We start from the raw sequence: 26,255 nt of genomic DNA on the forward strand, positions 1-26,255 counted from the left end.
AAAATAGTGCACTACTATATAGAATGCGGATGCGATTTGGAACAAGGCCACTTTCACGCACAAGCGCAGTGAAATGACATCAGAGCGTTTCCAAAGTGTGCACCAGTCAAAACAGCTCCGACTGAGTCCTGCGCGCATAAACACGCGTTTACTTAGCTACTTCAAGGCTGGCTTGTTTGTCGAATTGGGAAAACGAGTGGATTATTTAGTTTTTTTTTTAAAACAATGAATGTTTCATAATGTAGTAGTTAGGAACTACAACATTCACGTTATTCAGGCAAGTTAGTTCCCACCGCAGCTGACCGAGCCGAGTTCATAACCAATTCGCCAGTAATGCGAACACACACACCAGTTTTCGAAATACTAGTTTGACCCAAACTCCTTGGTCAGTAGTCGCCAAATTCTCACTATATTAAACTTTGTTTAAACGAACCGTACTTACAGCTATATTAACCAGCATGCTAGTTCTTTTTAGCTTTCCTCTGAGATAAAACTACGCACCGGTGAGGTGACTGCGCCCCAATAATGTAATGACTCAATACAGAAAGACGTAATGTGCCCAAAACAATAATATAGTTACTAATACTAAATTTGTACATAATATATAACGTTAATTTTACCAGAAGCTCCTACTTCTGCTAATTCTCACTTTCCTCTGAAATAACTGAAAAAGAAACCACTATCACGTTCAGGCTGTGAATTTAATGAAGAATACTGACAGTTTTGACTGTCAGAGATGTTTTAGTGTTTGGTTACTCCACTGATATCAGTACCAGTTTATTAATGCTTAGCTCCGGTCATATCGTTAAAAAGGAGTAAACTGGAAATGCTTAAAATTGGTTTCTGATTCCCCAGCTTCATGTTCGAACTTTCCCGTTCCACCTTAAATGCCTGAGGCGCCAGAGTGTAACTGCTGCACTAATTAATGTTGAACGGGAAAATTCGGACAAAAAGCTGGAGAATAAGAAGCTGACTTCAGTTTTATTGCTCGCCATGTGTTTTGGTGCTGTTTAACTCTAAGCTTAGCAGGTTAAAGTCTCTCTTCAAAAAAAAAACCAAAAAAAAAAAACGCACAGTCATATGACCATAAAGTTGCACTTCCTCAATCTCCAGTCACACCAGCACGCCGTGGCTGTGGTCTGCTTCAGCTTTCAGCTTTCAGCTTTCAGGTCTCAGGTCATTTCTTCTTCGTTCCGAAACTGTCCTGTCCAGGCAGACTGCTGTCCGCGTGTCTGAAGACTCATGGCTGGTCCGCGGAGAGGGAAGGAGGCTGCCGGCTGCCTGCTGCTGCTCCTCGCTGTGCTCACCTGCAGCCTCAGGTGTGGAGAAAGCCTCAAAAGCAGCAATATTGTCCTCATCCTCACCGACGACCTGGACGTGGACCTTGGTGGGCTGGTGAGTGGAACAGAAATGAGAATGGAGGACCTGTCAAAGAACCAGTACATGCATCTTTGAATGCATGTTTCCAGTCAGTTTTATTTGAAAGATTTGCTTGACATTTGTTTATAATACAAATATGAAGAGTGACCTTGGTGGATAGTTATGAATTTGTTTCCTGAACAATTGTTTTTCACTGGAAACATGTAGGCCTGGTTTCTCAGACAGGGGTTAAGCCTAGTCCTGAGTGGCGTCTTCCACTGAGTGGAAAACATAAACCAGGACTAGAGCTAAAGGGGAACGGCACTGATTTTTCAAGAGTTCTACGTAATTAAATTGTAGACATTTAAACAGTATTAAACAGGTTTAATATTGTATGCTCTGTTCTAGAGAAACTCCCAGAGCCAGAATCGTTCACAGTGGTGGTTATAGGAACCAGACGATTGAAGAGTTTAATGCCTCTGAAAGCTCCCTCACAGAAAGTTGTTACATGAAATGTTTTGGTTGGCTAATGTCTGAAACATTGTTTACGTCTTAACATGTATTTTGATCCCTGTATTTTAACTGAGTCACGGCAGAGTGGTACATGCAGGGCACTGTTAGGCAAAATAGTCCCCAAAGAATTTTTTTTCAGATTTACACTATTTTACCATCATTAACATTACATTTAAAAACTCAGAATATGCGTGTAGGTTCACTGGTAATTTTGGATAGTAAATAAAATGACTGTATTTGTGTTATAGACATTGTGACCCCTGGTTCCTATCACCGGCACTGTAAACAAGTCTGTAAGTTTCTCTGTAATGAACCATTTCTCATCAAACCACTCTGAATGATTATGTTTACATCTCAAAGAGTGAATTATTCAGAAAAAAAACAAGACTGTAGAATTGCCCATTAATCTCTGTATAGGAAACTGCCCCTTAGTATGCACGCACACACACACATTTTCTAAGCCGCTTCTCCCTCAGGGTAGCAGAGGGGTACTGGAGCCTATCCTGGCAGTCTTCGGGCAGAGGGCAGGATACACTCTGGACAGGTCGCCGGTCCATTGCAGGAACCCTTAGTACATCAAGGCAATTATGGGTTACTTTGAAAAATCTGATATGTAACATCTCTGTCTGAATAAAACCTCCATTTTTGTTGTTTAAGGGGTGGAAAATGCAGACTCTCCTTTACATTGTGTCAAATTTCCATGGTTAGTGGACCAATAGATACGGCTAAAATGAAAAAATAATAATTAATTACATTAACTTATGTTATCCTTTTAACGGTCACCCCATTTTTGCCTGAAATAGCAAACCCAAAATTAAAGGGGTGCTGTTCCAACATTTGGGCTTCATTCAAGCTCTGGGTATAATTGAAAGGTAACACTCAAGTTTTTCCCAACCATCAGAATAACTATCAGTTATAGACTCAGAGTAACAGAGGCTGGAATGGAGGAGTTTGTTTCTGCCTCACTCATAAATCTTTAAAGTGATGTCTGGCTCTTGCAGTATTATTAAGACCACGTTTTAGATTATGATGTCTCTGCAGATAAAGCAAGGCTTTGAAGGTGAGGAGATTTGGAAGCATTTGCTCATTAAGTGCTTATGTTACAAATAAGTTTTTGTTACTGCTGTGAATAACGGATCATGAAATGGTTTGCGGGAATTGAATCCTGAGATTTCAGGCTTTAATGGTATATTGCATCAACATATTGCTGGACGATCTGATGTATTAACAGCAGAAGTGAACACATTGACGGAGGTGCAGCAGTACAGGTTGAAATTTATGATTTTTTTTTTTCTTCTGTAAATTTCTTTCTTCTTTTTTTCTTCTTAGCAGTTTTGGAGATACAGGATTTGGTTCCGACTGTGACGATAACGTTTATCCTATATTGATATTTTTCAGATTTTCATGTTACTTGTTGTGGAAAAAATGAGTATTTTCTAACTTTTGACTGGAAAAGTTTAATGGAAGGAGGTGTGGCCAGCTTTTCTCTCCTTTGAGTCATAGCCTTCCCTCAGTCTGGTCAGGTGCTTGTCAAGAGGTTATTTTTCCAAGCTGTAAAGCAGGCGAGTCAAACTCAACCAATGAAGGGGCGATATTAAAAAAATCTCACCAAGTCTGCAGGCCAGGAAAAAAGGATGATGTGCTGTAATCCCAAGTGGCCATTGTTCATTGTTCATTTAAAATACACCTGCCATCCTTTCTTTGCTGCAAGTTCATTAATACTTGGGCTCAACTTCTGAGCTGCTGAGCTAAAGTTAGGTGTTTATGTTGGTTGAACCGCAGCTGAAATGCAGTTTGGGTGTTATGACAGCTGTGAAATTGTGTAGAATTAAGGTGTAACTGCCGCCCCTTAGACTGTTGTCTAGAGTCAGAAAAGAGTCAGAGTGCACATTACATTACAGTGCATGCTACTGTGAAATGGATTAATATTGATAGAAAATTAAAATACTTTTGCGGGCGGTATAGGATTGTGTCGTGGGCCTGATCTGGCCTGCGGGCCTTGTGTTTAAATATTGGGTCAGTATTTGCAGATGCTCAGGGTTTCACAGTGTTGGTAACAGAAAAGAGAAGTTGGTATCATGCTATTTTCCTTTTACAATCTCTCTACAGACGCCTTTGAAGAAGACCAAAGCTCTCGTTGGTGATGCTGGTGTCACTTTCTCTAATGCGGTGAGTAAAAATGTGGTGAGAGTTTGGCAGCTTCTTTGGAAACTCTGGAAGTTCCTGAAAATAGATCAACCAAAAGTTTTTGGCTTCTCAGTTTCTGCTGCATGAAAACTAACAAGCGGATCTTCTTCTTCCAGTACACAGCGACGCCCCTGTGCTGTCCCAGTCGGAGCAGCATCCTCTCAGGGAAATATCCACACAACCACATGGTCCGAAACAACTCCCTGTCTGGCAACTGCAGCAGCAAAGCCTGGCAGTCTGGGCCTGAGAACCAAGCCTTCCCCATCTACCTCAGCAAGAAACTTTATCAGACCTTCTATGGAGGGAAGTACCTAAATCAGGTCTGTCTTTTATTTATTTATTTATTTATTTATTTTAATCCTCTGCCTTTGTGGGCATGCAAATCTCAGTGGCTGTTTTGTTATAAGTATTATTGCTATATCTCTATGAAATCCATGAACCTCCATATTAAATATGAGATTATCGTATTATATAATATGTAAATCGTATTATATATTAAATCGTAAATCGTCAGTGGCTGATCTTGAGCCAACATCATGAAGTTCCAAACTGCCTCCTATCAGAGCATATGAGTGGAGTGGAACAGCAGACGTTTCTGCTTCATGCTCACACGGTTTCTGTAATTACTCCTCGCTCCAGTGCCGCTCTGGATTATCTATTTCCTGCTCTTTGCTTGGCCTTTGCTCACTCTTGGGAGAAACCCCATTCTGTGTCTGCTCCTTATGATCTGTTCTCATGATATTTATTTTGTGGACAAGACACAAAACACTATTTCATTAATTAAATTATTCATACACAGGCTTTATTGGAAGGATTAGGCTTGAAGCAACAGCCCGGTCTAGAACACTGCAGAGGGTAGTCAAATGAATGTGTTTGCACTCTGTTTGCTATAATTCCAGTGCCTCTGCTATATTGTAAAAAAAAAAAAAATTTATTCCTCCTTACTTATGTGATGATCCGAACTGATGAATATGTAGGCTCAACAATTGGTCATAAAAGTGGTGTTTTGTTTTCTTATTTCTTCAGAGCTTGGTGGCATTCATTTTGATGTGTAGTCTAATCAATGTAATTATTATTAGTTGATGATTTGATTGTTTACTGCTGAACATTTCAGTTAGTAAGCTCAGTTTGAAAAGCCCATTATAAGTTAGAATGGGTTGCTCTCAGGAGCTCAGCGAATTCCAGAGTGGTACCGGGATTGGATGAAAGTCCAGTTGTGAAATTTCCTTGCTATTAAATATTCCACAGTCAACGGTCAGATTTTGTTCCATTTCCAGTTTTTAAATGTTCTTGCATTCTATAGAAATGGTCTTCTCTTTATTTAAGAAAAACAAAGTTTTAAGTTGTTTTTGTATGGACAGGGAATCTCTGGTGTTTAATTATAGTATTTATGATTTGTACAGTCTGTAATGAAAATGGCTAGTTTGGAAAAAAAACAACCTTAGATTTATTTGGATTGTAGATTAAATTAAGCAAAGCTTTCAGCTTTTAAAACATCCTGTTGGAGGAAGTTCAAAAATGCCAAACATACAGATCCATGATTCTTCAAAGTTGTGTAAAAATAAACACAGACTTACAAACTCCTCCACTTGTGATTCATGAAACTGTTACACTCAGGGGTGGAAACGGCCAGGTTTTACTGGAGGAGTCTTAGGATTTTTTAATCATTATTCATACACAAAGATCAGCCATAACATTAAAAATTTGAAAGAAAGTTAACACTAACATTAAAAAATTGACAAAGAGTGTAGAAACAAGAAGGTTGTTTTGATGATTGGTTTAGTTCACTGTAGATGTGAAAAATGTTTTCATGACATCACAGAAACATTACTTTGAAAATAGGCTTATTCTGTATATAGACTGTATGGACTGGGAGTAAAGGGTATGATTTGAAACTTTCACACATTTACAAATTACATGAAAGACAGTGATAAATTAATTTTTTTCCATGATCTGGTCCCTTTAAATAGAAGGCTGTTCAGATATTTTAACAGTAGTTTGGAAAGGAAAACTGAAAAACCATTATTTAGATAAGCCTGCTTTTCATTGCAAGGTAGACATAAATATTAAATTAAAATATTCCTAGAGTTTTATCAAATCGCCATTATTCGTTAAGAAAACTTCTTACGTGAAAAGGAACATCAGACGTTACTCAGACGTTAGTTTATACAAACTATTGGAGTAGTCTGTAATAGACATGCAGTGATTATAAAGCATTCTACTGTCTTTTCAGTATGGGTCGAAGGAGGCTGGAGGTGTGACATACGTTCCTCCTGGCTGGGACCAATGGCACGCCCTGGTGGGTCATGCGCTCAGTCATCAACTTATCACACATTTGTACTGCTTGGCCGCAAACAGCTCTTTCTCTGTTTACTTGAAGCTCTAAAAGCGCAATCTTGCTCTGTTAAGCTATAACAGTTGAATTATATGACCCACTTTCTCTGTCTTAAAAGCAGCATTATTAACTTTAAGACCCACTGTATGGTTTTATTATGTGAGATAGCTGAGACTTTTTTCCCATGAAAACTGATTGAACCTCATTTTGAAAGGAATTTGACAGCAATATCAAGGAGGAATTTCTCTTGAAAGACCTATGTATGAAAGACCATACCTTCTGAGTTGCTAAACACCACTGTGTTTCTGCAGGTGGGGAACTCCCAGTACTACAACTATACCCTCTCTGTCAATGGAAAAGCAGAGGTTCATGGAGACAACTATGAAAAGGACTACCTCACAGACCTTATTGTAAGTTTCTGATAATTAACCAGTCTAAACATACAGTACTATGCAGATGTTTAGGCGCCCCTGGTCAAATTCCATGTTTTATTGATTTTCTAAGTGACAATAAGTACATATCTTCTACAGATGATGTGTACTTACTGCAAACTTTAACACATAGGGGAAGTAATGGGCCTCATTTACCAATATCTTGTGAAGTTTTTCTTAAATTTGTTCTTGAGAAAGGACCTATGCCAGATTCATGACATTATTAATTGCAGAATTATTTGCACCTTTGTGCTCTTGAGTGTGCACAGAGTCTGTTCTTACTTAAGAACAAAATCCCCTTTAAAAACACTGGTGAATGCCAAAAAATGCATAAATATATTTTAAAAAGAAATTTCTTCTTAAGGATGCTTGGTGAATGAGGCTCATTGTGCTTTATTCATAAAGCAGTCCTGGCTGAAACACTCCTTTTCACTTCAGTGTGAATGGGAGGGGCTAAACTGCTGTAGGTGCAATAGGTGGATATGTGTAAATGTGTTTGTTTTCATGACATCACAGAAACGTTACTTTGAAAACAGGCTTGTTCTATATATAGACTGTATGGACTGGAGAGTGAAGGGTATGATTTGAAACTTTCACACGTTTACAATTGATATGAAACACAGTGATGAAATTTTAATTTTTTTTTCCATGATCTGGTCCCTTTAAATAGAAAGCTGTTGAGATATTTTAACAGTAGTTTGGAAAGGAAAACTGAAAAACCATTGTTTAGATAAGCCTGCTTTTCATTTGGAAGGTAGACATAAATATTAATATAAAACATTCTTAGAGTTTTATCAGATCGCCATTATTTGTGAAAACCTCTTACTTGAAAAGGAGCATCAGATGTTACTCAGAGAATTTAAACAGAGGGCACAGCATTCCCAAACCTTTGAGTGCTGCATATATGCAAACAATTTATTTGTCTGCAAAGCTGGAGTTGAGCTTTTGTGTTCTCCTCTGAGCATGTGGAAATGCTTAACACTGAAGCATAACTACTGGTTTAAGAATTGGTGCCAGGTTTCATATGCATTGCATGGTGTTGCTGTCATGCAATAGTGTAACTTTCTACACCAGAGATGAATGAATAAAAGGAAAAATGTATCATATTTTATTTTCGTAGGCCGCTATAGTTGCTCAGCTTGTTTACAGACTGTCCAAAGCATTAGGATTAGGACTAGGGTTAAGGGTTATTTAGTATTGGTGATGGATGGCTTGAGTTCCCCACAAGGCCATCTGTTGATGGTAAAAGTTAAAGGGTAATTTTTAAACAAATTCTATAGAATTCAACCATTAAGATATAAACAATGCCATTCAGAGTGGTTTCATTTAAATTGCTCTGCTCTAGGGAAACATACCAGTACATAATTGCTCATGGTAGTAGTAATTAGAAGCAGATGTCTGAAGAGTTTAATACCTCTTAAACCCCCCTTACAGAAGAGGATATGTGAATACAGGCCTTTGTAAGACAAATTAGACAAAATCACTGTGTTCATGTATAAATTAACTGATGGTTTTGATAGTAAATAAAATGTTTATGTTGTAGACATCGAGAACCCTGGTTTCTATCACCATCACTGCAAAGAAATCTATTGTTTCGTTTTTCCAAGAAGGAGCAAACACATCAAACCGCTCTGAATAACACCTCAAAAACTGAATTCTGCAGATATTTTAAAAAATCAGTGAAATTCCATTTTAACTCTGGTTTTGAGCTAATAACTGATCAGGTCTGATGGCTCCCATCACTTCCACTTAGATTCAGTTCAGGAGACTGTCGCAGAAAATCCTATGACAGTCTGTTCTTGCCATATTTTTAAACTTTACTGTAGTGTGACATGCTCCAGAACGTTTCAGAAGAAATTGAGACATTTAATGGGACGTAAAGCGATAATAAGGTAGAACGTCGTCTTTGACGTTCCTAAAAACAGCGACCAATTGCTAAAAACAGTGACCAGTTTACTTTCACTTAAAATACAGTGATCATGTGAAAAATGAAGGTGAACATGACTGGCTAGAGAGTATCTGCCCCTAAACAAGCCACCTTTTGTTTCTCAGATCTAAAGTTATTAAAGACAATTAACTTTGGGGGTTGACTCCAAATTCAGTTCATTTATTCATTTAGTGAACAGCATTAATCTTCATTATTTAAACACAGTCTTGGAGAACAATGATTGGAATTTTAAACACATTCAGCGGTGTTAAGGTCTGGACTCTGGTCAGTCCATTGTTCTGAGAACAGCAACAACTTCTTTGTCTAATTTCATTGTCCGTTTCCTTTTGTCAGTAAGGGCCTCTTGATGGGTACACATCTTTTCAGACTCATAGCGTGGAGCTCGATTTTGTCCTCTCTTTAAAAGATTAAAGTTGATCTGATGGTGAAAGTTGTTCTGTTGCTCTACTTAGTCTTGCATGGCTGTGAGGAGTCCTATTTTATCTATTCTTTTCTTATGCAAGTGGATTATCTGATCTCAAAGATAAAGTGCCATCTCAAAAATCAGATTCTGTAATGTGTTACGCTTGACTACAGTAAATGTCCTTGGAATGTTGATGTGCTGGTGGCGTTCGTTTCCTGGTATAATTAAAATTCACGGTCTTGTGCCATTTTAGGAACCTGTCTGTTGTTTTCTTAGCATGCTGCTCCGTGATGTGGTTATGGTGTTGCATGTGATTGATCCCTTACGAAAGTGCTGAGCTTTGTTTCCATTTGTAATCTTGCGTAGTCTTGTGCTTATTGGCTGCTGTAACTTTTCCTCTGGGCAACCTTAAACATTCTGATGTCTTATCATGTAACTTTATGAGGCTTTGTTGAGTCTGTTAGGTCTATGTAATATGAATATAATTGAAGCATCATATTTTTTATTAACCATGTTTTATGGCTATTTAACCATTGAAAGACAGTCTGAAACAATAGAGGCAAAGCTCTTAACATCATTGACATGAGTTTCCTGTCATTTGAGAATCCAGTTTCTGTTTGACTAAACTTTGTTTTCTTTGCTTTTAACATGCCTTTGTTTTTGTTTTTTTTTTATTTGCTAGTGTCATTCTTCTTTTGTCCCAGCTGAACAGGTCACTGGCCTTTCTGGACGAGCGAAGCCCCCAGCATCCCTTCTTTATAATGCTTTCTCCTCCGGCCCCTCACTCCCCCTGGACTGCAGCCCCTCAGTACCAGAAGAGCTTTGGTGATGTAAAGGCTCCACGTGACGGCAGCTTTAACAAACCTGGCAAGGTACAACTGGCGCAAGAACTAGCTGGTGTCATATTGCTAGAGGAATATTGTGTAAATTAATAATAATCTGTGGGTTTTGTTCTTTGCTTCAGGACAAGCATTGGCTGCTGCGTCAGCCTCCGAACCCTATGGTAAACAGCTCCATCGACTATCTCGACAACGCTTTCCGTAAAAGGTACAGAGACCTTTGTAGCTATAATGTACAGTTGTCCTTTTGCTATGTATTAAATTTAACAATTATTTATGTTTATATACATAATTAAATGCTTACTTATGTAATATATTGCATTTACATTGTCCAACATTCTACATGTCAAGAGTATCAGCTTTTGACTTCTTTCCCTTTTGGTAGGAAAAGAATGACAGACATGACAAAAAAAAAATCTAAATATTACTGAAGTTTACAATTCAACAGAACTGTCCACATTTCAGCTACGAGTGATATAGTTAATATAAAATTACAACATGACTTGCTGCAGTAAATGCAGTCTGCAGTATTTAATGCAGTGATGCAACCAAGACCTTAATGGCCGTAGTGTAAATAAATGAATGGGCCTCATATGTGAAAATTGCCTTAAGTAAATGAAATGATGAACATTTGCTTGTTTACTCACATTTGCTAAGTCTCAACCAAACTGGTGCTATAATGTAGGCTGAAGAATATTATTAAGCTGCAGTAGCTACGCATGAGTTCTGAGGGCAAAACTGCTTAAGTGGCAGTATAAAGGCTTGATATTGGCCAGTCAAAAATTTCACAATTGTGCTGTTTTGTTCTTTTTATATATCAGTACAGTGTGTTTGGGGTTATTGTCCTTTTGCGTGACTCTGCATCTCTGAGCAGTTACTTCTCCTTGTACAAGACCAGACTCAGTGTCTAAATGAATGAGGAAATGCCTTTAAACCTGAAACTGATGGCTAGGCTTATGTTTCAAAAATGTGTTTTCATTCACTGCTAAAAATGACTAAAATTGCATATATAGTTTCTGATGTTTTAGTCAAATAATGCATAATGAAGCACATAGTAAAGTAATGCATCAAATAACATTTAAAAAATGTTATGTTAAAAAATGAATGTTTCAGCTATTATATGTGTATATGTTTAACAGCATTGTTTACGTGTTAATGCAGTGAGATTAGGACCTTATGAGCTCCAGTGCAAATAAATGGATGGGCCCCACGTATGAAAGTTACCTTCTGTGTAATTCGCTTGTTTGCTAGTGTCTCAGTCAAGCTAGTGCTCTAATGTACACTAATGGTTGAAAATTATTATTATTAAAGAGAATATATCCTACTCTTTTTACATTTTTGTGGTTTTATAAAGCAAAAAAACGCATCGAGCCAGGGTGAAACAATGCTTAAAACTTAAGTGTGAATAGGCTGGGCTAAATGTGTAAGATTGACAGTTTTTTGGCTGTTTTTATAAATGCTGTTCCACACACACACACGCACACAAACACGCACACACACACATATATATAAAAATAATGATAGGAGAGTGTTATTTTTTAAAACTTGCTGTGTTAGCCTTTTGGGCCCTTTAATTAATGGTAGCTGTACTGGAATGCATATTGTATTTGCTGTGTTCTGGTTTGCTTGAAGGTGGCAGACTCTTCTGTCTGTGGATGACATGGTGGAGAGGCTGGTGAAGAAACTGGAAGACGTAAAAGAGCTGAACAACACCTATATTTTTTTTACATCTGACAATGGCTACCACACAGGTACACTCATCTCTCCCTGTTCCTCATAACTGTGGCTTATAGGTACTGCCTCTAATACTGCTACCTCTTCCAATTTCTCTTTTGTAGGTCAGTTCTCCCTTCCCATCGACAAAAGGCAGCTGTATGAGTTTGACATCCGTGTACCGCTTTTGGTCAGAGGGCCCGGCATCCAGCCCAAACAAACTCTCCAGGTTAGCTTTGGGTTTCTACTCCACAGAAGCATGCTCCTCTGTGTTTGTGCTAAGTTTAACATTTGTGTTAATGTCTCGTAGAACCCAGTGATGAATATTGACCTGCCAATGACCATATTGGACATTGCCGGAGTCAACGTCTCTACCTTGAATATGGATGGGCAGTCTTTTCTACCACAGCTTGTGAGTGGACAGATATGGCTTTACACTTACCTTAAACATGCATACAGTATAGTTTGTGCAGTGATGCAACTTCAGTGTACTGAAACAATTTACTATGGAAATAGCAGGTAATCCTTATTTGCATGTTTTTTTTTCATTTTATTTTAATTCATTTTGTTACATCTTGAGGTCTGTAATGGACAGATAAACAGATGCTGGTAATTTTCCCAGGTTAATTTATGTCATCACTCTCAACTTGCAAATTAGTTTCATAATAGTTTACTTGAATTAATAGTAATTAATTGTAGGTACCTCAGCTTGTGCAGTATTTATTTAATTCGTGTAGTATATCTCAATTGGGTTACTAGTAAAGTCACCCTTATTTACCAGAGTTGTGTAAAAACGGTCTGTGCATCTAATTCTTGAGACTTTTGTACGACATGGAAACAAGCAGACATTGGATTACAAATGATGAAACTGTGTCAGTGCGTGAAATCAAGTGCCAGACTACTAGTATCTCATTTACATATCATTTACATGAAGTATGCCCTAATTCCTGCAGAGCTGTGGAAGGAGGCCAATACAGGGTTCAGCTTCTTGTGAGCCAATAGCTGTGCTCATAGGCCATTGAAGGTCAAGTGCGCTGTTGCCCCTACTGGCCACACTTCCTAATGTTCAATTTCAATGATGTGATTGTCTAGAATAGCATATTTAATCGCTGTATTATTTCAGTGTATGAGAGGCTTCTGCACTATCTGTGTTTTATATTTTTTATTGTTTGTGCTGTCTCAGTAGTGTAAAACAAAAGCATAGTAGAATGCATAATTTAAATGAAACATAGAATGCTTTTTGATTATACCAATGTGCATATAAAGTAAGTAAATCTTTTGTACTGGACTGCCATGTGCAGAAATTATTAGTATTATTGTTTTCTAGTTTTGTTCTTATTATTTCTTTCATTGACACTTATCAGTCATTATTAACACTGATACCGATTTATCTGCAACTAGCTCACATCAGCCAATAATATCAGCATGCCAGTTTATCGGAGGGCTCTAGTACAGTGCAGTCCATCTTTTGCAAGTAGTTGATCACTGAGCCTTTTGGAGCAAGATATTGTAGCTGAGCTGAAAAATGTTTATGAATGTAATGGCATATCATCTTTAAAAATGAATCAAAAGCGTTGTATTTTAGTATTTAGCATTTAGTAACTTTTAAGTTAAATATTTGTGCATTTTCTGATACGCATACAAATTTTGAAAACAACTTACCTTTACACATCAGGCTAAATCAGTGGTCTGTGGTTGGTTATTTTGCTTGTCAGTCAAACTTCCTTTTCCTGTAGTAGTATGTGGTTCTTTGAAATGTTGAGCGGCAAAATGCAATTCTCTGATTACAAGCAGAAGTCTGACTTGAGAGACTTACAAATGGGAGAAGCGACAAATAAACTAGCTATGCAGCTCCCGCCATCTGTGCTGTGATGGTTCAGTTAATTAAGGCGGTCCTTAGATGTTGCCCTATACAGTATATGGCCAAAAGTATGTGGACGATTTACTGTTGCTCCTATATGAGCTTCCAAAACCAGGAGCATTAATATTGAGTTGGTTTTTGCTTTGTAGCTATAATAGCCTGTACTCTGCTTGGAAAGCTATCACTGACTTAGGGTGTGTTTGTGGGAATGTGTGCCCATTTCATCAAAAGAGCATTTTGGGGTCAAGCACTAATGTTGGAATAGAAGGCCTGACTCACAGTTGATGCTTCAGTTCATCCCAAAGGTGTTCAGTGGGTTTGAGGTCAGAGCTCTGTGCAGGACACTGGGGTGCCTCCCCACCAAACTCATCAAACCATGTCTTAAAGGCCCTTGCTTTGTGTAAAACTGTTGCCACAAAGTTGACAGCATGTAATTGTTTAAAATCTCTTTATATGCTGTAGCATTAATGTTACCCTTTACTGAACCTAAGGGGCCAAGCCCAAACCCTAAAAAATGGCACCAGACCATTATCCCTCCTCCACCAAACTTTACTGTTGGCACTGTACATTCTCTTGGCCTACACCAAACCCAGATTTTCATCACTCCAAAGAAAATTTCCACTGCTTCAGTGTCAAGTGGCAGTATGTTTCACACCATGTCAGCCGATGCTTAGCATTCTGCATAGTGATCTTAGGCTTGTGTGCAGCTGCTCGACCATGGAAACCAATTTCATGTAGCTCCTGACAGAAAGTTCTTGTACTGATGTTGCTTCTAGAGACCGATTGGAACTTTTGTTGCGAGTGATGCAACACATAACATAGGCAATATTATGATTCCATATATTTTTGGCCATATAGCCAAGCACCTCTCAAGGTAGTTTAAGTGATCGGTGTTGGACACTGCCCAGACCATATCACCACATTGCATGTTAATGCCAGGGTTGAATGAGGTCTATCATAGCAAGGGTCTATTTCCACTCATAAACGATTTTTAAAATAAGTTTAAAAAAACAACCGAACTAGCGTTCTTTCTTTACTGAAGGACAGGTCTTGCCATAATACAATCTGCTTGTTGAATGTTACGAGCAGACGATTCTTCTGTGAATTTTATAACTGGAACCTGTTGTGGTAAGTTGTCTTCAGTAAGGGCAGTAGGACGCACAAACTGGGGCAGCTGCAATGTTGCATATCTAGTTAGTAATTTACAGATGAAAAGATTTTATTTATTTATTTATTTATTTATTTAATCTTTAGCAGTTAAATTCACTTTTAATGCTGAATCAATCTAATATAGAATAGAAGTCTCATCTAACTTTGAGACTGTTACGCAGTTGAACACAGGTTTTATTAAACTGCTTCTGGAGTGTCTGTTCTTCTCACTTTTTTGTGGTCTCGGCCTGTGGTGTACCATCGGAAGGTCTGACAGGCTTGTTTTACCACATTTCTTCCTGATCTAATTCTTGAGACTGGTTGGTTGTTTTTTCTACACTTCTGATAGTTTCTTCTTCACAAGTCTTCATTGTTCTTTTTTTGTCAGTTACTCTTGATGGACTTACTGCGTTTTATGCCTTAATATTGTAGCAGACAGTTGACTTTAATGTACTGCAGACATGAGCAATGAATTGCAATAGCAAAACAAACATCTACAGTGCTGTGCAGAAGTTAGAGACCACATTTCCTTTATTTTATTGTTAGTCAAAATGGCCTTTAAGTGCAAGTTATTCATTTTCAGAAGATATTACATGAGTTTAGATATAATCTACCTGCATAAGTTAGAAAAAAAAATCTTGAAAGATACCGAGAAGAAGGGACTCCTATCAGCCACCTGCAAGGACCTGGTAGACCACCAAAACTGCTACCATTAGAAAAACAGTACTTGGAGCTTTCACCTTAGACAGATAGGAGAAAATCAAGGTCTTGCTTCTTATCTGAAAAAATATACAGATGTTTCCATCCCTCCTTCCACTGTCAGGCTGTCAACAATCCATCACTGAGAAAAGGAAACAGACAAAAAAGAAGAAAATCTGAATAACAAACAAAGAAACTGCTCTTGTTCTAGATGATTTAGACACAGTTGAACTGGTATCTATAAGCAACCATTATTGTAGCTGTGTTAGCCTTATACCTCCATTCCAAAAAGAATGGAGAAAAGCAAATTTCAGATGCCTGAAATTGTTCAACATTATTACATTTGGACCAATGTGTTTTAAATAGCGTTTACAATTCTTTGATTTAACAGAGCCTGTGGGTTTGGTTTTGACAGGTGTGCTCATTAATAAAGTTGCTCTCAGTGCATCATAAATTGCATTTTAATTGTACCATGATTCTCCTCATAGGTCCCATCAGCACGTAACGGCACTTCCCGTCCTTACTTTTTGGTTGAGTACACTGGTGAGGGTCACTTGCCTACAGATCCTTACTGCCCCAAACTTGGCCCAGGATTGGCTGTAAGCCTTTCATTTTCATTCTTTCACTTCATTCTTGATTTCTCAAAAGTGTGTAAACTGGTACTGTTTTCTTAATCCCTACGTTTTCTTTGATTCTGTAGAATTGCTTCCCGGACTGCGTTTGTGAGGATGCTTTTAACAATACATACGCCTGCGTTAGAACCTTCAAGGACTACAATTTGCAGTATTGTGAATTTGCTGACAATGAGGTAAAAGCTTGTTTGCTGCGACACATTAATTTTTTTTTCTTGTGATATTAGATCCTTCCTATTTTATCTACCTTGCACTAGCTGCTAGTTACAAAATTCTGCTGACATAAGAAGTTAGCGTGTGTCCTCTATGATGATACTCATTTAAAGGCCCTTATCCTACCTTTTTCATGCGTTTTCTTTTAAATGTCCTTTCAAACATTTGCATACAAAACAGAATCATTCTTTTTTTTTCTTGACCATTTTCTAGCCTTTCCATATCCCTTAATTAAACAGGTTGTTTTTGTTACTGTGCCTTTAAGACTGATGTATGTAGAATACCTTCATTTTGATTGGCTGTGCTGTATTGTGCCTTATTAAAAACCAGTCCAGACTGAAAAACTCCTTTTAACTTCAACATAAATAGGCAGGACTAGACTGATGTAGGCTGAGTAGATAGCTGTGAGCAAATGTGTTTTTTTTTTTTTTTTTTTTTAATCACAAAATGATTGCATTTAAAATGGGCTGATTTGATTAACCCTAACCCTTTTTTTTCTATTTTTGGACAGTATAGAGCAGGGAGTGAACGGGTTGATCATAAACTTTAACAGTGTTTAAGAAGTACAACCAAATTTAATTTTGAAAAAAGTGAGGAAAATTAGGCTAAACGTATTTTAAAACTTTAAAAAGTTCTGCATAATTTAATTGTCTTGCTTGGTTTGATGTTGAATTGTGCCTTGTAGGGATATTTACCAGTTTCTTTACAGTGGTGGTGATAGGAACCAAGGGTCACAATGTGTACAACACAAATATAGCTGCTTTTTTACTATGTAAAACCTACATGTATTGTATGAGTTTCTTTATAATGTTGGCAAAAACATGTAAAGGAAAATGGTGGTAAATCAGAACAGTATCTCTTGGGTGCTGTTTTGCTTTACAACGTCCTGCATGTACCGTGTTTCCGATGTACCGACGGACAGTATCATAATATCACAAGTATTAAAAAAACAACAAAAATCTCAGGTATCAGGCAGCATATTCATAACCATTATTTGTCATAACTTCTTGTGAGGGAGCTTTTAGAGGCGTTAAACTCTTCTGACGTCTGGTTCCTTTCATCAGTGGGAATAATAACTAAGTGTCTCTGTGTAGAGGATGTGTTTATCATATCATATTTTCATTTACAAAATTATCAGAACATAGAATATGGCCGGGGTGTCCAAACTTTTTCATAGGACTGCATATTACTTATTACACTTTAATATAATATTAAAGCATTAAAGCATTTACAGGGCTTGAATTATTTGAGTGTTACTAAGTAAAAGCTCTAATTGAAATAGAAGCACAGGTAATGATTATGTAATTATCGTTCTTACAAACCTTCATTAACAAACTAGTATGTTAATGGTTAATTTGCCATTTATAAAGGCCATTTATTATTCCAGTGTATATGTGTAACCATATTATTACCTTATGTTATACTTTGTTATACCTTTCCAAGTAATTGAGTAGTTAAATAATCGCAACTTCAGTCTGACACAGTCTGAGTCAGTGGTCATGCTAAAATCATGTTTTTTTTCTTAACTCTGCCAGGCGTTTGTGGAGGTCTACAACTTGACAGCAGACCCTTACCAGCTGGAGAATATTGTGAAGAAGGTGGACCCTGCTCTCCTGCAGACCATGAACCAAAGGCTCATCAAGCTTCAGTCTTGTGAGGGAAAGAGTTGTCGAGACCTCAAGAAGTAATGTCTATAAAACAGTGTGCAGTGCAGGAACTCCCAAACTTGTTGAAACTGTTCAAGCCAAAGTGTGAGAGTCTCTCATGTTAAACTGACTCCAGTATGCATTTCTTAAACAACTTTATCACCTTCAGTGGACACATTTTATAAATCACAACACAGAAACTGGCCAAGATGTGTTTACAACCAGCCTTTGCTGCTACACTTCTTCAAATAGATTTACTTGTGACTTTTAGGAAACTTTGGCCATTTATTACTCATGCTGTACTTGAACGGAGTCAATGACTACATAATAGAGTACTTTAAAACTACTAACATGATGACACATGTAGTCAGAGACATTATATATACTTAAGATGACCCTTTCCAGTTTTCTGCATATTATTTACTAAAAATGATTTTACAGTTAAATTTCAGGTCCAGTAGGGAGGATTGTAAGAGGTCTAAATTGTTTGCTAGGTTCATCATAAAATGAGTTGAATTGCCCTCAAATAATTCCCTCAAAGAGAACGTTCAGCTTGAAGTTTAGGACTTAACATTAACAATTAACATTAGTCTGATGAAGATATGATAACAATAGCAGATAATTCACTTCATTCATTCATCTGCTCAGGAAAGGAGTCTGAGCCATGTTACATGTCATTCCGGGTGGTTTTAAATGCTCCATTCTGCAGAAACGTAGTAAAAATTTATTTTTAAAAATGCATTTCTGCCCTGATTTTTCAGTATTTTAGCATTCCATTAAATTAAACATAAAAACACTGAAGTGAAGTTTCAGTGGTCATTGTGGATAATCAATAAAATGGCTATACCTGTGTTGTAGACATTGTGACCCCTGGTTCCTATCAGCACCACTGTAAAGAAGTTTCACATCAAAGCACTCTGAATGACCGTGTTTACATCTCAGCAATTTAATTAATTTAACAATCAAATATTTTTGTTTTTTTTTTTTCGGAGGAAATAATCTTCATACAAAAGAAAATATGAATTTCTCTGCCCCAGTTTCTTTTTCCTCAATCATGACTACATGCAATAGTCCCAGTCCTGAACTTCTGAGTTCATGTCAAAAAGAAATCACTCCCTCGAATGTGAATGTATCTGTAGCGTAAGTGAGGAGATGTGTAATGTCAGTTGTTGTGCACTTCTTCACTGCTATTTCATGGCAGTTGGTGAACTTGAGATTTTGAACAGCTCCATATGAGGGCTTACAACTTGGATTTACTTTATTAAGAGCACTTTTATACTCGATGAATGAATACAACTACATCGCACCTATTCAAATCAGCTGTGAAATGGTTGAGAGCCTAAGTTTTAACGCAACTAGTCATCAGTTGACTGTCACATGAAACCGTTTATTACATTTATATTATCAGATCCATCTTGTTCTTCTCTGCTTTGTTAGTGTATTTGTCATTCTGGTATTTGCATCTGATAATCCAGTACAAATATTCAAGGAGACACTCCAGTGTCTTAACAGGCTTTTCATTTGTATTTATGTAAATGGAATTGTTTTTCATTTTTGTCTTCATTTTTGTTTTTGAGGGGAATATTGGATGTTTAAGGGAAACGGTCGCCTTCAGCCAAAGATTTAGTTTATGATGATGTAATTATGTGCCTTGTCTTTTGCACTGAAACAGTGAGTGTGCCTTTGCATGACGGGAACCTTTAATTTCAGGTGATTAATAAAGGTGAAAGGTTTTCCACCCATGTGGTCACGCTGTGCTGTTTGGCCCCATTTTTTTAACAAAAGCATGGAAGTTCAACTCTTAAATGGGATTTTATGTTTTCTGCCTTTACTGAAATAGAGAATAAGAATGACGCTATAGCAACTTTATGGTTTTCTAGTAATCATGGATGGAAGTGTTACTACCTCATCTTCTGAGTTTGAATTATGTCACCATGGACCAAATATTAACTAATATCACAATGCATCTCCCAATACACATCACACAGCAGACCCCTAAGCTAGCTCTAAAACTGTCCCTGATGCCATGTTTCATTCAGACACATGTTAAGGAAGGAAAATTTCAGTTTCATGCTGACAATATTAGTAATATTTTTTTTTAATGTTTTTAGAAAAAATTTGGTTTTTAGAAAAAATGTAGAAAAAGTTAATACCAAAAAAGAAAAAAGAAAAAACCACGAACGCAAAGTCAAAACACAATACAAACTGTTGAATCTTACGACATTTATGGTGGTTTCATGTACATGTATATATATCACTACTCAGAACAAATCCTCGTATCTCCAGAATGATCATTTTAGGCTGTTTCTTTGTGTCCATTCATCATACAATTTACACACAATATAAACGGCAACAGCCTTTTTTGGATTACGTCAAAAACTGAACTGATAAAAACGGAGATACAAGGTTTTGACCGCAGCTATATATTTTCTTGCCCAAGTGTGGCTTCATAGGTTCCAGCATGGACTGGTTTTATTAGCCTAGAAATTCAAACTTCATTCTGAAGACACAAAAAAAAACTCATTGGGTTGCACAGTTATTCTTATATTTACAGCATTTTATTATTTCCATATGAATGGAATTATTACATTTGGAAACTCGCATACAGGGTGACAAGTTAAAAGAAAGAAAAAAGAATCAACCCATTTACATTATATTCACATGATCTTCAGATTTCTACCATAAACAATATTAGCTGAGTGGAAATCTTGCTGTATCTTTCAGTTCTTCCTCTATTACCAGAATAAACCAATCAGAGGGTCTTACAGATACTTGTAGACAGATTTTTCCTCTAGCATCTGTATCTCCATCTTTACAGGACACTTGTAAAAGTGTGACAGCAATTCTTCGGTGTAACCAACAAGGAAATAATATTTATGTGGAGGGAGCTTCTGTAGCATCAGAGCACAAATAACCAGGAGGTTGCCTCTGCGCTTAATGACCAGTTCATCAGCTAGACATCCGTGGAACGTGCCATATATGAGACGCCGGATGAAGAGGTCTTCTACAGTCCGATCTGCAGCACCGTCCTCTCCTTGGAGATTACCTATGGGAAGACGTCTTGTAAGATTGGTTGTATTGTGCTGATACAGTCACATGCAAAGGCTGGAATGCCTCTGGTCAAACAAATATATTTTTCTGCACACTTAACTGCACAATTAGAAAATGTGCCAAAACTTTTGCACAGGCCACAATTTGTTTTATTTTTCCCTCAGTATGTTAAATTGTTTTTTAACATTGAACGTACTCGCCATCACTTGGAAAATTAACAAAACAGGTCAATTTACCAGGGCACCCAAACTTTTGCATATGTATATTCCAAAATCTAAAGAACACATTAATGCATAGTCTATGGCCACTTTATTAGAAACCCCTGCCTTATGCTCCACCAGTTAAGAGATTGTAGCCCATTTACTGATGTTTGTCAGCTACTCATCAATGGTCAGTTTCTGACCACAAAGCTATTCTTGGCTGGATATTTCCGAATGGTGCAATGTTCGCAACATTGTGGCACCGATGTGTGAAAACCCCAGAAAAAGCTCTGTGCTTGATGCAATTGTACCATACAAATTACACCCATGTCCTGTTCCATCATGTCTTAATTCTGATCCTGGTGACCCATGGAACTGCACTCTCAACTATTTCCTGGCCCAACACACATGATCCAGCAGAAAAAGGGCTATGTAATCAGCTGATTAACTAGATCAGTCACGGTGAGTCAGGGAATGCTTGAAACCGGTCAATGCTGTGGGTTAACAGGAAGACCACTAGAAAATATGGCTCAGTTCACTACAACTACTACACTATGTTTAGACACATCACTGAGAATATCCAGTGCACTCTTACACAGCAAAAGGTTGTGTACAAACTATGTGACCTATCAGACATCGAAAACCTCCAGTTGTATTTACATGGTACATGTTGTTGATTGTCGAAATGAAAATAAATGGACACTTTCTCTAAAGGGAACAAACAAATTCAAACTAAATTTTTATACATATTTTAGTATACAGTTTACATTTACTTGCTGTTAAACATTTTTGAAAAAAAGAAACAGCAAAAAATACATATAAAGTGTGCCACAACTTTTGCACTGGCCACATTTTACGCTTTATTTATTTCCCAATATATTACTCAGCAAACAAACAGTAATTGTAAATGAAAATGTGGAGAAACGTGTTCTTTCTAAAGGATGTGTTGACTTATTTCGTTGGCCATCTAATGCAGGCGCACTCTTGTAATGCTCAAGTCTTATTCAGACTGGTTAGGGAGGTGGGGTAATGTACATTTCTGCATTTCTCTGTGATTTAATCTCACCCAAATGCCATCCATTCTTACTGATTGCATGCTCCAGTATCAGTAAAGATTCTGGTGCCTTCTATATTCCATAAAATGAGCAGAAACAACCTGTGTTTATATTAATCCTGTACCAATCAGGATGTCAGCAAAAATGCTGTCATATCCTGTGTGTCAAAGAAGCACCTTCTTGTTTTCTGTGGCTAAATTCAAGCCAATACATAATGGTGCCTTCCTGTCTCATGTGTACAACACAGAAACAGTAAAAATCCCAGAAAACTGTTTGATTTCCTGCAGTGAAGGTGACTGCTGTGAATTCCCAAGCTAATGGTGATGCTTATGATACACTGCATTCATTTAAGGCAGCAGGGTAAATGGTTAGTTTAACTAAGTAATGACTAAAGGAAACGTTTATATTTTCTACTCTTTTCCAGAGTAAAGGCAGTGTGTAAATCAAGCAGACACTTCAATCTGTCATTTATCCTGAGATTTCTTATCCCGTGTGAATTGGTCAAACATCCTGACATCTTGTGCTAAACTGGCATTACCCCACCTCCCCATAAATAAAATAAATCTCATCCAAAGAGCCCTAAAGTCTGCAAATAATTAGCTACAACTCGCTCCTCCTGCCTCCCAGCTCTAGTATTGTCAATAAGTTGTGTGACAACATCATGAGTCATAGTTTTTCTTCAATTGAATTTTGCATAAAACAGACTCATGAATCAGCTTCAGCGCGTTAAATCAAGTGCCAGCCTCCACCTCAATTACACAAACACTCTAATTCATGCAGATGTTTCAGTAGGAAGCTAATGCTACAACAGCATTCAGCAGATTGAGAGTCAACAGCTGTGCTTGAAGGCAGAGTGTGAGATCAAGCAGTGACCAAACTTCATAGATTTGAAATTAAGACCAAAGAATTAAATGTGAAATAAATAAAATGTCTTAGTTTTTTTAAGACAGTAAAATGTGTAGTGTGCTTGTATTAATAATGTTAATAACAACATCTGTATTACTGCCATGCGTGTGCTGTATTTTGTATTTTTTGTCAGTAGTATAAAACTAAACCACGGTGTAATGTGCTTTTAAATGGAACATGGACTAGTTGTAGCATTTGTTTATACCGATGTTCATGTAAAACAGTTAGCTATTTTCTATTTCTATTCTTTTTACTGGTATTCTACGCTACTCATAATACAGGGAGATTCACTTTAAAGAGGCCACTAGGGCTATGTTTACACAGCAGGTAAAAGTGACCCAAATCCCATCTTTTTCCTCATATGTGACACAGATTTGTCATTTGTGTGGCTGTGTGAACAGCAAAAAAACGCAATGAATCTGACATTTTCAATTCTGATTTGAGACGCTTTCATATGTGGTACTGAAATCCGATCTATATCCGATCCTGCATACAGATCACATTTAAAAGATACTGTGAACACGGCTTTGGTGAGAAAATCAGATTTGGGCCACTTTTACCTGCTGTGTAAATATAGGCTAATATTCTGTAATAAATCTCTAGGACGAAACAATGTGCAATGTGCTCCTCAGTATATGGAACTTTGAACACGCCGGGATGCCCCTGTGTCGGAGCGTTGAGGTAGGCACCGGACAGCCGATGCAATGTTTAACCTCTGTTTGCAACTTCTGGGTGCAGACCCCCCGTACCCCCTCATGTGTCTGGAAGAAAATGGATATCACTTAAAGCATCTCATGTAATGCAATCGATTACACTTACATCAATGTATGTAGTGTATTTTTTGGTTCAGATTGCTTCATCCTAACAGGAGTTACAACAGAATATTCGGGGCCTCTTTCGAGTGAATCTCCCTGTAGTTTTGGTAAGCTAACTACAAATCAAGCTTTTTTCCAGGATGTTAAACTATAATGTTCAAATTTACTCACTCTCCTACCAGATGCGAGTTTGATCATAGACATATGCCAAAGATTGATGAACACAACTGCTGGTGAAATTTGCATGTGCCCAGATTTGACTGTACGCTCTGATACATATGTAGGCCTGTATATGTACCTATGAGGTAGGTGGACCTGATAAAGTAGCCAGTGAATGAACAACATGTATTTTCTTCTAACTTAAAAAAAAAGTAGTATTAAAGGATCTTGGTGAATGTTAAGTCAAGCTTAAGTCTGACTGGAGTTTAGACTTAGAAAGTAAAGACAATTCAATTAATTGGTGACTTGCTTGTATGCTGTGAGAGCCATCCCTTTCTGTGTGCTATCTGGTGAGGGTGCAGGGCCTGCTCATATGTCACTGGTCGGTCGCCTTTACCCACACGAATACGGGCTGCTCGATTCTGCAAAAACATAACATATCAAGACATTAAAGACAAACCAAGGCATTTCAAAGCTTAGTGTCCAGCCTGGGACACTGAGGAACATGTCATCAAAACTAAGAAGACGTTTTAGGAGGGTACAAAAATAAATACGTTCAGAATAAAGATTACAGAAAAAAATAACTTTTTATATAAAAATGACCAGGGACATGAACTAGAAATGTACGAGAGGAGAGATTTTCTTTTCAGGTTAACTTTAATAACTAGTGTCTGACTGACATCTCTCTGCATCCATCACTTTGATCTACAAAGTTTTGGGTATAGTTAGAGAAAAATCTCAATTACATTAGAATACAGCAGCTCTGCACAGCTTACCTTACAACAGACTGCAGAGGAGTGGATGCTCCTCCCTCCAACGTTCAGCCATAGTGTGGAATTTAACTGCCTACACACGGTCTGAAAAGAGACAAATATTAGCTACTTCTTCTTCATAAGCTGGCATTAAGGGATCATTATTTATTTAGAGTTAGATAACTAATCCGTAAAACAATATATTATCTATATTACTCACACACACACACACACACACATACATACACACACTTTAGATAGATAGATAGATAGATAGATGGATGGATAGATGGATAGATGTTGTCGGATCAAAACCTCGTATCTCCAAAATGCCAACTTTACAGGAGAAGGAAAAAACATACCTTAATTTTAATATAAGTCCGTGGAACCAGACGTTTTTCTAAGTAATTTTGGGTCATTTACACATAATATATAGGACCACGGGTACTTTCAAATTATGTAAAAAAAACTGAAAAATGACAAAAATGGAAATACAAGGTTTTGTTCTTCGTATAACGTTACGAAATGTCAATACTGTGATCCACATGCTTTCCTTCTACGAAGCTGGACAGCTTCTTGTTCCAAGTTTCCCGTTCCACCTTAAATAGTGCAATGTTACAGCACTTTACGTTCTGCGCCAGAATCTAACTGCTGCACCATTTAAGGTGGAACGGGAAAATTCGAACACAGCGAACAGAAACCCAACCTCAGCCTTGCTTTCCTGCCTGTAATTTCACTGTTGCCTGGTTTCAAGAAGATATATCGATCAAACAGCACAGCCTGACAACACTGGCAACTCGAACACGCTTACAGGTCATCTGTGATTGTTAAATTATTTCGTTTAAACGCGCTTACTGTAAATAACGTTGAGTGTCTCAAGGACGCCGCCATTTTAGTTACGTAGCTAGGTACTCCTGCTGAACTGGACCGTTTTATTAAAGGCAGCAGAGCTTTATTACCGCCCCCTAGCGGCTCCCTCACACTCAACAGCCCCTTGCTTTTCCTGCATTGTTTTACTTTAAAATAATTTTTAACTACGCCTTGTTGTGTTGTGTTGCTACGTTCTTATTCACCTCAGTAATCGAGTAAAATCTTTTTTATGTCTAGAATTAAAGTTAAATAATGTTAAATTAAAGTTCCCTTTACTACCGACTGTGCTTTTTATAACACGCTCAATCTTTCATTTACTTTGGCTTTGCAACTCCTCGATTCACTCGAATACAATACAATGCATTCAAACATTACTTTTCGAATACTTTTCAAAACTTGTAAACATGTTTGTAGCTTTGTTGTGGACTTTACTTTAAGCGAATTTGCACTTTATAAAATGTTTTATTTGGGTTTACAAGTTACGAAAACGAATTGGAAAAGGAATATTTAAAAAATGCT

The 26,255-nt window shown here is 37.4% G+C and overlaps 2 protein-coding genes across 2 annotated transcripts; one reads left to right on the top strand and one right to left on the bottom strand.

Moving 5' to 3' along the window:
- Window positions 1-150: 150 nt before the first annotated feature.
- gnsb (glucosamine (N-acetyl)-6-sulfatase (Sanfilippo disease IIID), b) lies at window positions 151-19,678 on the top strand. The gene is made up of 14 exons (XM_017720374.2): window positions 151-277; window positions 1,213-1,395; window positions 3,982-4,041; window positions 4,176-4,379; window positions 6,293-6,358; window positions 6,706-6,804; window positions 9,881-10,048; window positions 10,141-10,223; window positions 11,648-11,766; window positions 11,854-11,957; window positions 12,039-12,140; window positions 15,926-16,036; window positions 16,138-16,245; window positions 17,818-19,678. The coding sequence occupies exons 2-14, from the start codon at window positions 1,243-1,245 to the stop codon at window positions 17,968-17,970; spliced, it is 1,530 nt and encodes a 509-aa protein (XP_017575863.1). The 5' UTR covers window positions 151-277; window positions 1,213-1,242; the 3' UTR covers window positions 17,971-19,678.
- Window positions 19,679-20,464: 786 nt separating this feature from the next.
- mrps24 (mitochondrial ribosomal protein S24) lies at window positions 20,465-25,793 on the bottom strand. Its single transcript, XM_017720376.1, has 4 exons — window positions 25,722-25,793; window positions 24,891-24,971; window positions 24,425-24,536; window positions 20,465-20,974 (listed from the first exon to the last, which is right to left on the bottom strand). The coding sequence occupies exons 1-4, from the start codon at window positions 25,755-25,757 to the stop codon at window positions 20,691-20,693; spliced, it is 513 nt and encodes a 170-aa protein (XP_017575865.1). The 5' UTR covers window positions 25,758-25,793; the 3' UTR covers window positions 20,465-20,690.
- Window positions 25,794-26,255: the final 462 nt, after the last annotated feature.

Source organism: Pygocentrus nattereri, chromosome 18 (genome assembly GCF_015220715.1).
Source record: "Pygocentrus nattereri isolate fPygNat1 chromosome 18, fPygNat1.pri, whole genome shotgun sequence".
Lineage (NCBI taxonomy): Eukaryota > Metazoa > Chordata > Actinopteri > Characiformes > Serrasalmidae > Pygocentrus > Pygocentrus nattereri.

What these genes read in the sequence shown, in the direction of transcription:
- gnsb (XM_017720374.2), top strand. Translation starts at nt 1,243, where the DNA reads ATGGCTGGTCCGCGGAGAGGGAAGGAGGCTGCCGGCTGCCTGCTGCTG. An exon ending in GTGTCACTTTCTCTAATGCG is followed by an intron (nt 4,042 to 4,175) that starts GTGAGTAAAAAT and finishes TTCTTCTTCCAG; the next exon opens with TACACAGCGACGCCCCTGTG. An exon ending in ACTACCTCACAGACCTTATT is followed by an intron (nt 6,805 to 9,880) that starts GTAAGTTTCTGA and finishes CTTTTGTCCCAG; the next exon opens with CTGAACAGGTCACTGGCCTT.
- mrps24 (XM_017720376.1), bottom strand. Translation starts at nt 25,757, where the DNA reads ATGGCGGCGTCCTTGAGACACTCAACGTTATTTACA. An exon ending in GACACTCAACGTTATTTACA is followed by an intron (nt 24,972 to 25,721) that starts GTAAGCGCGTTT and finishes GTCTCTTTTCAG; the next exon opens with ACCGTGTGTAGGCAGTTAAA. An exon ending in CCTCTGCAGTCTGTTGTAAG is followed by an intron (nt 24,537 to 24,890) that starts GTAAGCTGTGCA and finishes ATGTTTTTGCAG; the next exon opens with AATCGAGCAGCCCGTATTCG.